This window comes from Erythrolamprus reginae, chromosome 7 (assembly GCF_031021105.1).
Source record: "Erythrolamprus reginae isolate rEryReg1 chromosome 7, rEryReg1.hap1, whole genome shotgun sequence".
In the NCBI taxonomy this organism is placed as follows: domain Eukaryota; kingdom Metazoa; phylum Chordata; class Lepidosauria; order Squamata; family Dipsadidae; genus Erythrolamprus; species Erythrolamprus reginae.
In genome coordinates this window covers 922,665-937,857 of record NC_091956.1, presented here as the reverse complement: position 1 = coordinate 937,857, position 15,193 = coordinate 922,665, and the positions used below count along the sequence as shown (strand labels likewise).

The 15,193-nt window shown below is 49.7% G+C and overlaps 1 protein-coding gene across 1 annotated transcript in view; it reads left to right on the top strand.

The window, feature by feature from the left end:
* Nucleotides 1-15,193, top strand: part of ZNF638 (zinc finger protein 638) — a 46,286-nt gene that overhangs the window by 28,689 nt on the left and 2,404 nt on the right. The window contains exons 16-24 of the mRNA XM_070756806.1: nt 241-381; nt 2,299-2,424; nt 3,444-3,493; nt 7,161-8,442; nt 8,975-9,028; nt 11,605-12,778; nt 12,891-12,992; nt 13,303-13,596; nt 14,929-15,018. Coding sequence (XP_070612907.1) covers nt 241-381; nt 2,299-2,424; nt 3,444-3,493; nt 7,161-8,442; nt 8,975-9,028; nt 11,605-12,778; nt 12,891-12,992; nt 13,303-13,596; nt 14,929-15,018 — 3,313 coding nt within the window. The remainder of the gene's footprint in view (nt 1-240; nt 382-2,298; nt 2,425-3,443; nt 3,494-7,160; nt 8,443-8,974; nt 9,029-11,604; nt 12,779-12,890; nt 12,993-13,302; nt 13,597-14,928; nt 15,019-15,193) is intronic.

Sequence of the window (15,193 nt, the reverse complement as noted above, 5' to 3'; positions counted from 1 at the left end):
AGCATCTTTAATCACGAGAAAGAGTTGAGGGCGCGGCAGATTCCCACTGAGCCCTGTGCTACCAAGGGAAGTGGGGGATACGGTTGGGCTGTTGGAGGAAGGAGGCTTTGAAAGGATCAGCTGGGTGGCATTGATTGATTGATTTGATTTGATTTGATTTGTATGCCTCCCCTCTCCGTAGAGAGGGAGCCTTAAGGAGCCCCTGCCCAGTTTGTGTAACTGGCCTTTCCTTTCCCACAGGTGAGCACGGAGACGCTGTACACCCAGTTTGTTCACCTGGGCAACCTGCCCGACGAGGGCTACTCCGAGCTTGAGATCCTTTGCGTCGGCCTCCGCTTTGGACGAGTGGATCACTACATGGTGATAACTAACAAGAACAAGGTGACCCTTCCTTCCCACAAAAGAGAGACCAGTAGCTGTGGGAGAAAGGAGGCGGAGTGAGGAGGGGGCTCAGCCTAGAATCCCTACGTAGCTATAAACAGGCTTAAGTCCAACCTCCCCCCCCCCTCCAATTCCATTGATCCGTATCGGACTCCAAGCAGGGGTTGAGAAGATTTCCTGTGGGCAGTGGCTTTTAGCAATAATTATGTACGTTCCGGCTCTTTTCTGCCTGGCAATAGCGGAGGTCACCCCTAGAATAGCTTGGCATGATAACTCTCACAATTGAGGCCACAATTTCCCGTTGCTTTGAAGCGAGACAAGTTGTTCAGTGAGTTTTGCCCCCTTTTATGACCTTTCCTGCCACAGTTGTTAAGGGAATCACTGCAGTGAGTCACCTGGTTGTTAAGTGAACCTGGTTTCCCCCATGGACTTTGCTTTTCCAAAGGGGGTCTCGGGATCCCAGCGTCCGGTTAGGTCCCACAGAGTCCTGTCAACTAGACAATGCTGCTTGGCAGGGCCTCGAGGAAGAGCCTTCTCTCAGGGGGGGTGACCCTCTTGAATCAGTCGTCCCCCCGGGAGATTCGCCACTGCCACCACCCTCCCCCTTTCGAAAGAACTTGAAAACTTATTTATGCCGCCAGGCATGGGGTCATTCGATTCCAGCCTCTGTCCACTGAATGTTTACTATGTTTGGTTGCATTGAGTGAATGATTTTGGTTTTTAATTTTTATAATGTTTTTAGCTAATTATATTAATTGGATCCAATTGTAATTTGTATTATTATTTATTGGATTTGTATGCTGCCCCGAGTCTGCGGAGAGGGGCGGCATACAAATCCAATAAATAATAATAATAGTGTTTTATTGACATGTTGTGAGCCGCCCTGAGTCCATGGAGAAGAGCGGCCTACATATCTAATAAATAAATAACTAAATAAATCCTAAATACAAGCGTCCACATTTTGATCATGTGACCACAAGGAGGCTGCAACTGTCATTAAGGGATCATAAGCCACGTAATTCAGCGTTGTTACGACATCAAACTGACATCACTGAATCAGGGCTGTCAGACTCCCGGAAGATTCCCAGTTTAGGGAAAGGTGAAAGTCCTGATAGATCACTCTGACACGCCACCTTGGTGACATGAATTTGACACCCCTTCACTAAGTCGAGGACTTGGCTTCGAGGAACGCTCCTCATCAGGTTGGGGAGCATTTAAAAACTTTGTAAAAGTTGTTGATGGTCTCTGCACGTTTGCCTATGGAGAGCACTGGCACATGGGTCAGACCTCCAGACTATACAGAAAGACTTCATGAACTCAATCTGTATAGTCTGGAGGACAGAAGGAAAAGGGGGGACATGATCGAAACATTTAAATATGTTAAAGGGTTAAATAAGGTCCAGGAGGGAAGTGTTTTTAATAGGAAAGTGAACCCAAGAACAAGGGGACACAATCTGAGGTTAGTTGGGGGAAAGATCAGAAGCAACGGGAGAAAATATTATTTGACTGAAAGAGTCGTAGATCCTTGGAACAAACCTCCAGCAGACGTGGTTGGTCAATCCACAGTCAATGAATTGAAACCTGTCTGGGATAAACATAGATTCATCCTAAGACAAAATACAAAAAATAGTATAAGGGCAGATGAGATGGCCCAGGAGGTCTTTTTCTGCCGTCCATCTTCTATGTTTCTATGGCCACTCTGGTCCCTTTTCCTGTAAAAGTCTCGGTATTTCCCATCAGAAAAAATTAAAGACTTGGGGAAACGGCCCCGGTCTTTAAAGAGCCATCTCAGACCCAGAGAAAGCCTTCCTTTCTGGGGGCGGGTGGGGAGGAAGTTGCCCCCTTCCAGGTTCCCTTGGGAGAAACCCAGGTCCTTCCTTCCACGTTGATTTTCTGCCCCTTTGAATTTTTTTGAAGGCCATTTTCCAGCTGAACAGTGCCGAGTCCGCAGCGTCCATGTGTCGCTTCTTAAAAAAGTATCCTTACAGTTTGGGAGAAGTGGAGCTGACTGTCTCGCGCTCACCCAGAGTGGAACCTACAGCTGTAAGTCGTCTCCATTTATTATTTAGCCTCTTGGACTCGACTTAGTTTGCAGCCCTACATATTCAGGGTGGCTCCGGAAGCAGAGAACGCCTGTAATTTTTAATGTGTTAGCAAAAACTTCAGAAGAGAAGGATTGAGGGGTCGTGATTTCTGACAGTCTCCAAATGGGTGAACAGTGCAGTCAGGCGGTAGGGAAAGCAAGTAGGATGCTTGGCTGCATAGCTAGAGGTATCACAAGCAGGAAGAGGGAGATTATGATCCCACTATATAGAATGCTGGTGAGACCACATTTGGAGCACTGTGTTCAGTTCTGGAGACCTCACCTACAAAAAGATATTGACAAAATTGAAGGGGTCCAAAGACGGGCTACAAGAATGGTGGAAGGTCTTAAGCATAAAACGTATCAGGAAAGACTTCATGGACTCCATCTGTAGAGTCTGGAGGACAGAAGGGATCAAGACATTTAAATATGTTCAAGGGTTCAGGAGGGAAGTGTTTTTAATAGGAAAGTGAACACAAGAACAAGGGGACACAATCTGAAGTTAGTTGGGGGAAAGATCAAAAGCAACGTGAGAAAATATTATTTCACTGAAAGAGTAGTAGATCCTTGGAACAAGCTCCCAGCAGACGTGATAGATAAATCCACAGGAACTGAATGTAAACCTGCCTGGGATAAACATAGATCCATTGTAAGATAAAATACAGAAAATAGTATAAGGGCAGACTAGATGGACCAGGAGGTCTGTTTCTGCCCTCAGTCTTCCATGTTTCTATGTTTCTAATGTGAGTCTATTGTTATACAGGTGTCAGGTGGGGTTTTTTTGTTGCCACGTGAAGGGAGATTGAGGAATAGCTGCCTGGAAATTTGCCCTCTGGGCAGGGGGCCAGTGGGGGGGGGGGGAGAACGGAAGGTAGCTTGCAGGATTTATAACCGGGATTTGCTAATCAATGTCCAATGATTTCCCAGCTTTTTCCATTTGGACAGTCATGCCTTTATACCCTTTTTTTAAAAAACACAGGCTGATGCTGTAAAAGATGATGTGAAAAAGGAAGAAATGGACCAAGAGAGGTATTTTTTTCACGGATATCCAAAGTGTGTGTGTGTATTTGTGTGTGTGTGAGTGAGAGGGGGTGGTGGTGGGGATGGGACGGGAGAGATTTAAATTGGGACTGAGTAAAACCAAAACAGAAATTCTCATTTTTGCCCCCTTTTTTGTGCTAAGCCCTGAATCCTGGCTTTTAAGAACCGATCCCCGCCACTTCCCTTGTTCCTTTGTGCCTCATTCTGGACCTGGCACCAAACTCCTGGAGTTGGAAGGAATAAATGGGTTTTTCAGTGCTCACCTGTAGTTCTCTCCCTCCGTCTCAGTTGTCTTTTGTTCCTGGGACCCAGGTGAGCCCTGAGAAGTGGCCCCCTCGCCTGCTGGCATCCTTTTTAAACCCTGCTGCCTTTTCATGCCTCCTGTTAACGTGGTTCGTTTTTCTAAGTTGGTTGACTTGGGACCTGGGGTGTGTGTGCCTTTTATCAAGCCGTTTGAGGGCAGTCCAGGAGGTCACAACCGGGGCTCTGCAGTCCTCTAAATTGTGCAAACAAGCTGCTAAATTACATTCAGAGTTGGAACACTACAAACCATGGAGAGAGAAGGTAACGCTAAGCTCAGATAGTCACGTTGGGACTTTAAATAGACCAGTAAGGGGACGAAGGTATTTTAATGCACAATAGAGGGACATTTTCCTTTCAAAATGGTCATTTGTAACCCCCAAACCCATCTTTTCCCTAGCTTACCCTAGATATGTAAATATAATTTACTCTATTATATTGTGGATACAAATTTAAAATCAATGTACTTCAGGCAACCAGAACCTTTGAAACGATATCTGTAGTGTTCGCTGACTATATGACGATGTAGACTTGGAGCAGGTTTTGTGTACTTTATTTGACTACAACTAATAAAACACTGTTTTTAGAGTACTTACTTCTACACATCCAGCCTCTCGAGTTGTTGATGGTCTCTGCACGTTTCCCTACGGAGAGCACTGGCACATGGGCACTCTGCTCTCTTCTCCTGTGAAAGCCTCGGTATTCCCCATCAGAAAAATGTTTGCATTAAACTGGGGGGGCAGCTACACTCCAGGCCGACTCTTCATAAACCATGTTTGATTCTCTCTTTCTGCCTGTCCTGTCAAAGGGAGGGAACGGCTGTTATTTTCTAAGCTGTATTTTTTAGGCATTTCAATTTAAAAAATAGAAGAACCTCCGTGTTAACTTATAAAGCAGGGGTGTCCAGCTTGAAGACTTGTGGACTTCCAACTCCCAGAATTCCCCCGCCGGCCTTGCCAAGTTGGACACCCTGTTGTAAATCCTGCTTCTTACACTGATAAGAGATGAAAGTAAGAAAACCTTTAAAGCTGTGGAGACGGAAAGAAAGCTTAATTTTTCTTTTGCCTTATTCTTATCCATAATATTTTGGGAAACCCAGAGAAACCTATTGGCAATCGGTCAGGCACGCTTGATGAAACCTTTCCAGCATTTGCCAGCAATTACAAGCGTGATGAGCAGGCCCTCTTCTTGTTGAGGGGACCTGGCAGCTGTCCTGAATACTTTTTTCTGTCCCATCTCTCTTTTTCCCCTCTGCCCCCCAAAGAAAGCAGAACAAAATGACCGAACACTAACTGAATTTTGAGCTGAGAAGAAGAAACTCCATCACTGCTTTTAAGAAGAGACTGGACAGTCACTTGTCTGAAATGGTATTAGGGTCTCCTGCTTGAGAAGGGCGGGGGGTTGGACTAGAAGACCTCCAAGGTCCCTTCCAGCTCTGTTATTCTGTTAAGTGGGATGATGCCCTTTGACTTCCAGAGAGCTTGGCCTTTTATTGCTCTCTGTGGGTGGTCCTCATTTAGTTGCTCAATAGTCCGAAGAGAGGGGTGTCCCTTAGTGTCAGAACATGACTTCCACGCTCTCTGAAATCAAGAGGACTCGTCAAGTTTCTGCAACTGTCTTATTTTTATTTTCTGATTTTTCCATTTTGTTTTCTGTATGTTTCCTTTCTTATTTATGAATCCTAGTTTTGTTATACTTTGTTTGATCAAGTGATTTCGGATTTGTGAGGCATCCAAACCACCCAAGTTCCCCCCCCCCCTTTTTCTCTTAAAATATTCTTTTAATCCCGAACAAATTAAGTCCCAATTTCCATATCCCTTGAAAGATATTTGAAATATTCCTGGTAGGTTGCTTATAGATAGTAACCCTCTTTGATTAAGGAGATTGAATAGACTTTGAACAACTTCTTCATCCTTTTTCCGGCAAAAGAGAAATTCGGCATAATTTGCTTTATTGATGACAGAAAAGCAAAAGAAGGATTTTGCACCCATCCTTGGAAATCTTTAGTTTAGAAACCAGCTTTTGCAGGATTGCTATTTATTGTTAACTCTTACCTTGCAATCCCTTTCCACCCTTATTATGACTTATTTGTTTGCCAAGATGACCTCTCGGGATTGAACAATATGCCTAGAATGTCAACGCCGTTGAACAGAGGACCACAGCTCAAAAGTCCCAGTCGAAGCCTGAACAGATTTTGTTTTGGCTTTGGAATCTTGCCCAGAATGGACTCAGTCTGATTTCTGCTCTTTACTCCATCCTTCCATTGTCCTCTTCTTCTTCTTTGCTGGCTGTTGAAAAAGCCAGACCTCGTTTGAAAGAGCCAAGATTAGCAGTTCTCTTAGGGACCAGATCCTGATCTTTTCAAATTGGCAGGGCCCTCTGCCTATGTATCATTTGTTTGCAGAAGATCACAAGAACCTTTCCTACGATGACCAAGGCCTGCGAAGTTTGCCTGATTCTCTTACTGATTCTGAAGACAACAGGATTTTTTCTTTTGTTTTGTTTTCGTTTTGCACACCGTGCTATTCTGTCTGCTATTGTGTTTCTTGTGCCGGCCCTACAAATGACAATCCCTGTCTGTCCATGATCCAGTTTCGGTGTCCTGCCATCATCTGTTGTGGTGGTGTTGAGACCCCAGCCCCCTTTCCTAAATAACCCTCACTGTCCTTGGAATCCTCCTTGGATAATGGCAGGTGATTGTCGCAAAGGGAGGGAGGTGGGAATGGAAGATCTTAAAAGAGAGGTCCAGAAGGCATTTATTTGGCTGAAAACGGTTGGGAAACGAATAAACAAGGCAGACTTTCTGCCAGGGCCGTTGAAACTGCTTGTACTTTTAAAAAATGTTCCTCTGTAGTATTTCCCCATACATTTGTCTCATAATTCAGATTTCCTTTGGAGCTCTTAGGCACTTGGGATCCCCTCGAGATTAACCCTTTGCAGGTGGATATTTCCATTCCGCTCCACGTGGGCAGCCTGCTGACCCTGTGGACACAGACTATTAACATTTCCCTTCTCACTTTAAATAGCTCATTCACAATCCGAGCACAAGTTCTCTGTGTATTTATTTGTAAGTGTTTTTTCCCCCTGCCTTAAGTTCTAATCTTCTCAGCTCTGGGGTCAACAGGGCATCTGTGTAGCGAGCTTTGAAGAAACCCTTTAGTGTTGACTGCCATAATGGTAGGTACCTTAGAAGCGTTTCACCCACCCACAAACTGAGGCCAGTAGAATAAGTTAGATCCCCCACCCTAAGCCCTTAGTGCTCCAGGAAGCCCCAGCCGTTGGCATCAAGAGGTAATTGATAACTGTGGCGTTCTCAACATAGCTTGATCTGTTCTGTTTTTTTAAATACATTTAGCCCTGACTTGAAAACAATTCCCGAAGGCTCAGGAGTGGTGGCCCCATCTGCTGTTCCTCCCACAGAGGCCACGGAAGACCTCGGTTCTGGTTCGGAGCCTATCCCAGCCATGGAGACTGAGCGCTTGGATAGCAAGAAGATGGCGGGGGAAGCAGCTCCCCAGCCCCTGAAGGCTGAAGACGTGAAAGAAGAGGCGGAAGCATTGAAAAAGAACTTTGGGCCTGGAGCTCCAAGCGCAGGCCAGGATCCCAAATCTTCGGACCTGAAACTCAAAGAGGCCGCCAGCATTCTGAAAAAGGAAGAGAAAGGGACTGACCATCCTGACCCAGAATTGCTGAGAAAGGCCTCCCCGGCGGGCGGTCAGAAGGCAAAGGAAGAAGTAGCACCTGGGAAAGCAGAAGTTCAGAAAGAAGCCACTGGAACCATCACGGCCTCGGCCGTGGAAAAAGAGACAAGGGTGGACTTAGGACCGGGCTCCACTGAAGCAGCCCTGCAAGAAATGCCCAGCACTGACCCTCTGTCCAGTAACAGCTTGGCCTCTCTGGAAGCAGATCACACCAAAGCCACCGCCGGCGTAGCAAAGCCACCTGCTCCCAGGGTTCAGGTGAAGGTGGAGGAGGAGTTGGAGGGCCCCTCCAGCGCCTCCCCAGCGACTGTGAAGGTAACCGAGTCGGTGGCGGCGGAAATGAAGAAAAACCCCAAGGAGAAGGCTCAGCTGCTGGCCAGGGTGGAAGTGACCCTGGAGAAGCTCCCTAAAGTCTTGGCCAAAAGCGCTGAAGATATCAAAGTGGAGGAGACCACAGTGGACAATACCAAGGGACAGAACCCCGGGGAAATTGGGACTAAGACACCACAAGGTAAAGGACCGGGACAAGCTGGAGCCGAGGAATCATCCTACAGGGCGAGCGGGCCACAGGCCCAGACTGGAGCGGCCACAGAGGCCTCTCCTCTGCCCAGGGCTTTGAACCCGCCCAAGGCCAGGCCTTTGGCTCGAAGGAAAGAGAAGAAAACGGCCGGCAAGAGCCAAGGGGGAGCCGAGAAGACGCCGTCCCCGAGACCAACGAGTCAGCCAAGGCCGGCGAACGGCCGGTCCAACACCCCAGATAGCGCCAAGTCTAAGCTAAGCGTGAGCTCGATGGCGGTGGCTGCGTTAGGCGGCGGGAAGAGCTCCTCCTCGCAGCAAGACAGGGACCCCCCGGCGGAGACCAAGGGGAGTCCGAAGCAGAGCCGGGAGCAAGACAGTAGATCCTCCAGCCTCAAGCGGGATATTGGCGGCAATAAGGTGAGGAGGGGATTAAAGCGCTGGCTGGTCCCTAACCTTGACGCTTCTTCCAGTCCTTGAGCGAGTCCCCGGCCCCTCCCTTTGCACGGCGGCTGCCCTCGGCACCACCACAGCGGTTGGCGGCCGTGCAGCGTCGCTTGGGAGGTGCGTGCAGAAGCGGCTTAAGCCTGGAGGCGTTTGGCGGAAGGGAGGAGGAGAGAGCCGGCTCTTCGCAACGCAGATTTCCGAACGGACATGCGGTGTTCGTTCCTTCCTTCCTTCCTTCCTTCCATTGGTGGTTCCTGAGATCCTCCCGCTGGCCAGCTGCGGCTTCCTCGTGCAGCGTCCCGGCTGCTCTGCGTAGACTCGATCCTGAAGCCAGATAAGTTGCCCGTTTTAAAAAAAACCAAACCCACTGGTGCGCTGAATGCTCGGGTCTTAAGAACGATTGTTTCAGCTTGTACTGTGTAAAGAATGCCTCTGCTGTGGTGATTGGATCGTGTTTGTGTGGCTGCTGCTTTCGTTGCTCACCTTCTCCCCACTTCTCCCCCAGGTGTCTGCTGAGAGGAATACCCGGAGCTCTAAAAGCAATCCTAGACCCAAAGAGGTGAGACAGCCAGTTACCACAACGCTCTTGTAACCCCCACGGGATTTAGGCAGGGGGGTCAAACTCAATGGTTTCATTGGGGGCAGCCTCAGGGGGGTGGGGGGGGGTGGTGACTTCGGAGGGTGGGGCGGGGGGTGGGGCAGCAGGTAGAGTGCTGTACTGCAGGACACTGAAGCTGACTGTAGATCTGTAGATATATTGGGGGTTTTTTAAAAAATTATTATTATTATTATTATTATTATTATTATTATTATTATTATTATTATTATTTTTATTGGATTTGTATGCCGCCCCTCTCTGACAGACTATCATTGCTGTAAGCCGCCCCGAGTCTACGGAGAGGGGCGTGTAGATCTGTAGGTCAGCAGTTTGAATCTCACCACTGGCTTCAGGTTGACTCAGCTTTCCATCCTTCCGAGGTGGGTCAAATGAGGACCCAGATTGTGGGGGCAAGAGGCTGGCTCTATCAAAAAGTGCTATTATTATTATTATTATTATTATTAATTAGATTTGTATGCCGCCCCTCTCCGTAGACTCGGGGCGGCTTACAGCAATGATAGTCTGTCGGAGAGGGGCGGCATACAAATCCAATTAATAATAATAATAATAATAAAAATAATAAAAATAATAATAATAATAATAATAAAAACTATATAATGACAAATCTAATAGTTAGAATCTAAAATAACAATAATACATTTAAAAAGTCTAAAAAACAAGAAACTCCAATATATAAAAACATACATACAGCTTTTGCTAACATGTCATAAGCCGCCCTGAGTCTAAGGAGAAGGGCAGCATAAAAATCGAATAAATAAACAATTTATTTATTACATTTCTCTGCTGCCCATCTCAAGAGCCTCAGGGTGGCTTACGACAGGAATAAATTCAAAATGCAAAGTGTGTAACAACTGTAATATTTAAAAAATTCTGAAAACCCCATTTTTCTAAAAACAATCATCCACCTTCATCCATTTATGACGTCGGTCGGAGTTAGATCTTAACACCCACGGCCTCCCATGCCTGCCTGCAAAGGTGGGTCCTCGGGGCCTTGCAAAAGGCCAGGAGGGTGGGGGCAGTACGAATCTCCAGGGGGAGCCCCCACAGAGAAGGCTCTTCCTCCGGGCCCCACCAAGCGACATTGCCTGGCCGACAGGGCCTGGAGAAGGCCGACTCTGTGGGACCTGACCGGTCGCTGGGATACATGAGGCAGAAGGCGGTAGGTAATTGGTCCTAAGCCGTGTAGAGCTTTATAGGTCACAACCAACTCTTGAAATGGCAGCCAGTGCAGCTCGCGAAGTGGTGGTGATATGTCACTGGTGTCAGGGGCGCCTAGTGCTCTGCTGGTCAAAACTGGCTCACGAGCTCCATTTTTGGCCGCGATAGCCTCCTGCAGCCTTCTGCCAACAAAAATGGAGCTCTGGGCTGCTGGAGGCTGTCGCGGTCGCAAACGGAGCTCGTGCAGGCCCTCCCAAGCTGTTTTCGCTGGCAGAGGCCCCGTGGGCTGGGTCCTTTGCTGTTTCCAGGGCAGCCCCGCGGGCCAGATCTAAGCCCCCCAATAGCCGGATGCGGCCCGTGGGCCTTGAGTTTGACACCCCTGACTCCCAACTGGGCAACTTTAAGACTGGGTAGACTTCAACTCCTAGCCAGAATTCCCCAGCCATGTCTTAGAAACATAGAAGATGGATGGCAGAAAAAGGCCTCCTGGTCCATCTCGTCTGCCCTTATACCCTTTCCTGTATTTTATCTTAGGGTGGATCTATGTTTATCTCAGGCAGGTTTCAATTCAGTGACTGTGGATTTATCCACCACGTCTGCTGGGAGTTTGTTCCAAGGATGGAACCAACTCTTGTTCTCCTGTGTGTGAGAGAGCAGGGAGGGAGGTACATGGATGGACGGCTACAGGAATAGACTCCGGAAAGACAAGGAAGCCACTTCTCTGCTTCTTTGAACCTTATGAAAGGTCTCCGGCAGTCCAGATCGCCCTCCAAAGCCAGGGTGGGCAGCCACGGCCACTTTGCATCCTGGGGAATTATGGGAGTTGAAGTCCGCCCAGGTTGTAAAGTCGTCCTGAAGCAGTGATGGTGAGCCTACGGCACCTGGGCCACAGGTGGCACGCGGAGCCATATCAGAAGCACTCGTGGCATTGCCCTACGCCGGCTGGTTTCCGGCCTTGGGCAAAGCTCTTTCGCACTCAGGACGCATCGGGGACGTCCGGTTTTCCCCTTGAAATGTTTCTTTGCACTTTGGCGCTTCAGGAAACTTCCCGAAAACCTCCAGAGTGCGGAAGGTTCTCCACCTCTGTTCTGAAGCGTCCTCTGACTCTCGTGTTGTCTGCATGCTCCCCCCTTTTCCCCCCCTTTACTTCTGATATCTGCTCCAGCAGTCTTTCCCAACCTTGGCAACTTGAAGAGATCTGGACTTCCACTCCCAGAATTCCCCAGCCAGTTGAAGTCCAGATCTCTTCAAGATGCCAAGGTTGGGAAACACTGCTACAGTGACGTGGTTCTCTACGTCATCACAACATGGTATGAAGCCGTGGGCTTTGGTTTTTTCTTTCCTTTGTCTTTCTGTAGGAGGAGGAGCTTTTCCCGTTTAATTTGGACGAGTTTGTGACCATGGATGAAGTGGTCGATGAAGCCGAGCCCCCTCAGCCTAAGAAGGCCCCCCCCGTAAGGGTCAAGAGGAAGGACCCCCCCAAGAAGAGCTTTCCCTCCGAGCCGAGCTCCAAGCGGAAGAAAGGCAAGGAGTTGGCCAGCCCCGCGGCCGAGAGCGAGGTCTCCTTCGTGACCCTGGATGAAATCGGAGAAGACGAAGGCGGGCTGGTCCAAGCGGACCTCCTGAGCTTGAAAGCCATGGCCGAGGACGTCCAGGGCCTGGTGACGGTCGACGAAGTGAACGAGGAGGAGGAGCTGATCCACGAAGACATGAAAGACCCCCAGTCGCTGGTCACTCTGGACGAGATCTCCGAGCAGGAGGACCTCGCCCTTCTCCCGGAGGCGGCCAAGGAGGCCTTTGCTTCCGCCGAGAGCGAGCCGGACCTGAAGTTGGACCCTTTGGTGACGGTGGACGAGGTGGGAGAGGTGGAAGAGCTGACCTTGAACCAGCTTTCCCACTTCAAGGACGAGGAGATGCTCAAGTGCAGCAAGGAGGAGGAGGAGGAGGAGAAAGGAGAGGACGGGGCGGAGGACCCCGGAGATTTCCTCTCCTCCCAGATCCCGGACGACCCCAGCGTTTTGGTCACGGTGGACGAGATTCACGAGGACAGCGACGACCAGCCCTTGGTGACCATCGACGAGGTGACCGAGGACGACGACTTCCTGGAAGACTTCAACCGCCTGAAAGAAGAGTTCAGCTTTGTGACCGTCGACGAGGTGGGCAGCGAAGAGGAAGAGGAAGAGCAGGAGAAACCCCCCACGGGTCTGGAAGCAGCGGCCAAAACGCTGCCGGAGGAAAGAGCCCCCGAGAGCCTCCGGCCTTCGGCGGAACTAGAGAACTTTAAAATCCCGGCCGACCCCCCGCTCGAACGGAGGGAAAGCGTCCAGGGTGAAGCCCTGGCGGTCGAAGCATCCGCGGCCCAGCTGGGTGGTCCTGAAAACGAGGCCCCCTTGGAAGGGGAGGAGGAGGCCGAGCTAGGCAGGGAAGAGGCCGAGCCCCAGAGCAAAGAGGAGGAGGAAGGAGGAAACGGTGCGGAGCAGACAACAGACGCACCGACCGAATCTGACTCAGGTTGTGAGCAGCCACAGACAGGTAGGAAGGGGAGGGGCCTGGGGGGGGAGGAAGAGGCCCCCCGAGGAGCAGCAAAAGCTCAGTGAGGGGGAACAGCAGCCCAGGAACCTCACAGACCCCCTTCTCTCCACAGAGCCGGTTGGGAGCCAGGAGGAGCAGCCTTGCAGCAAGGAAAGCGACCCCCAGGAGGAGGAGGAGGAGGAGGAGGTTGAGGAAGAGGAGGAGCAGTCTCTCGGTAAGGGCGGCTTTACCTAGCAGGCGGGAGAAGGACCGTCCGGGGCCGAAAGAGCTGGGAGGGTGGGTGCGCAGAGTGAAGACACAGGGGTTTGTATGGAGGATTACAGGCAATAATTTAACTTTATTATTGTTGTTGTTGTTATTGTTATTATTATTTAGATTTGTATGCCGCCCCTCTCCATAGACTCTTGCCCTCTCCAGGCATTGAATTGTGGGTGTGGGCACTCGTGCTGCATGGTCTTTTGGACTGCCAGGAAAAAAAGGTTCCCCATCCCTGCCCTAATCTACTGAGATTTCTGTCGCGACAGGTGGGGAGAAGCCCAGAGAGGAGGCTGTGGCTGAAGCAACCGAAATGGAGGTGGAAGAAAACCCAGCAGCTGCTTTGGAGCAGGAGGAAGAGGAGGAGGAGAAGGAGGAGAGGAAGGCAGAGGCTGCAGCGATGCCATCCCCGAGCCCAGGGATTTCCACAGAGAGCCTGGCAGCCGGAGAACCACAGGCGGCATCCAAGCCAGCTGCCCAGAACCCTGAGCTGAGCTCGGACACCGTCTTGGGGAAGGGCAGTGAGGCCTCCCCTGTGCAGCCCAGCAAAAAGCCTTGCCCAGGTAGGAACCAGACAGAGAGGGGAGCACCTTGGCTTGGCCCTGGCCCCCATCCTGCCTCTTTTTTTACTGCTACCTTTTATCTATCTATCTATCTATCTATCTATCTATCTATCTATCTATCTATCTATCTATCTATCTATCTATCTATTAGATTTGTATGCCGCCCCTCTCCGTAGACTCGGGGCGGCTAACAACAATAATAAAACAGCATATGACAAATCTAATATTTAAAATAACTAAAAACCCTTATTAAAAAACCAAACATAGACACAAACATACCATGCATAAATTGTATAGGCCTGGGGGGAAAGGAATATCTCAGTCCCCCCATGCCTGACGACGGAGGTGGGTTTTAAGGAGCTTATGAAAGGCAAGGAGGGTGGGGGCAATTCTGATCTCTGGGGGGAGCTCGTTCCAGAGGGTCAGTGCCACCACAGAGAAGGCTCTTCCCCTGGGTCCCACCAAACGATGGGACCCGGAGAAGGCCAACTCTGTGGGACCTAACCGGCCGCTGGGATTAGTGGTCTGAGTTGATAGTCCCTGGATTGGGATAGGAGGCTTTATTGTTTTTGTTATTATGGCATTAGGGGGCTTTTTTGTGAAGCCATCCAGAGTCACTGAGAGTCAGTGGGCGGCCATATACCCTGCTCCAAAAAAAAAATACAGGGACCACTCAAAGACCCCGTCCTGGATCTGAAGGAATGAAATATTCCCATGGAATCCTTTGTTCTGCACAAAGTTGAGTGTGTGCATCCCAGCAGGTGAAATTGACTGTCAATCAATTCCTTCCTTCCTAAGTGGGTGGTTTGATTTCACAGAAGTTTGATTGACTTGGAGTGATATTATTTAAGGCTCCCCTTTATTTCTCTGAGCAGTAGACATTTTCTGAATAAATCAGTCCACCTGAAGCTTGGAGGAAGAGGCAAGGAAGAGGCCTTGCCAAGCGTAGGAAACCAGGAGCCCTGGTGGTTCAGATGAAGACGGGTTCCTTTATTAGATCAGGGTTTCCCAACCTTGGCCACTTGAAGATAGCTGGACTTCAACTCTTAGAATTCTGAGAGTTGAAGTCCAGATGTCTTCAAGTGGCCAAGGTTGGGAAACACTGTATTAGATGATAGCACTCTTAGCGGTCAAGGCAAATTGGTGGCAGTTGAGGGTCGGAGGAATTCAAGGAGGGTTGGGCTTGGATCTCCAGACCCATGACATGCTTGACCCCTCCTTCCCTCTGGTCAAGTACAGGTGGGTGGGTGGGCAGCTACAAGCCCCACATGTAAAGAGTGTGGCACGATGGCAACAGGGGGTCAGTGTCTAATCTGAAGGTCCTTGTTGCAGATCGGATGGAGTCCAAAGGGGAAGAGCCGGAAAGCAAGCAGAGGAAACTAGATTCCTCGGAGAAACCGAAGAGTTCCAGCCAGCTGAAAGGTGGGCGTTTGGGGCAGTGGTCTTCAGGGTTCAGCCGAGGGCGCTTGCAGGGAATGGCTGCTCCTTTATGTCCTGGCTCTAATTTGAACTCAGTCCTTGATGTCGGAGTGGTTAAGAGCTGGGTGTGTCCCCCCTCCTTCCAGAGACCACAGGCAGCTGGTGTGCCCTGGAACAG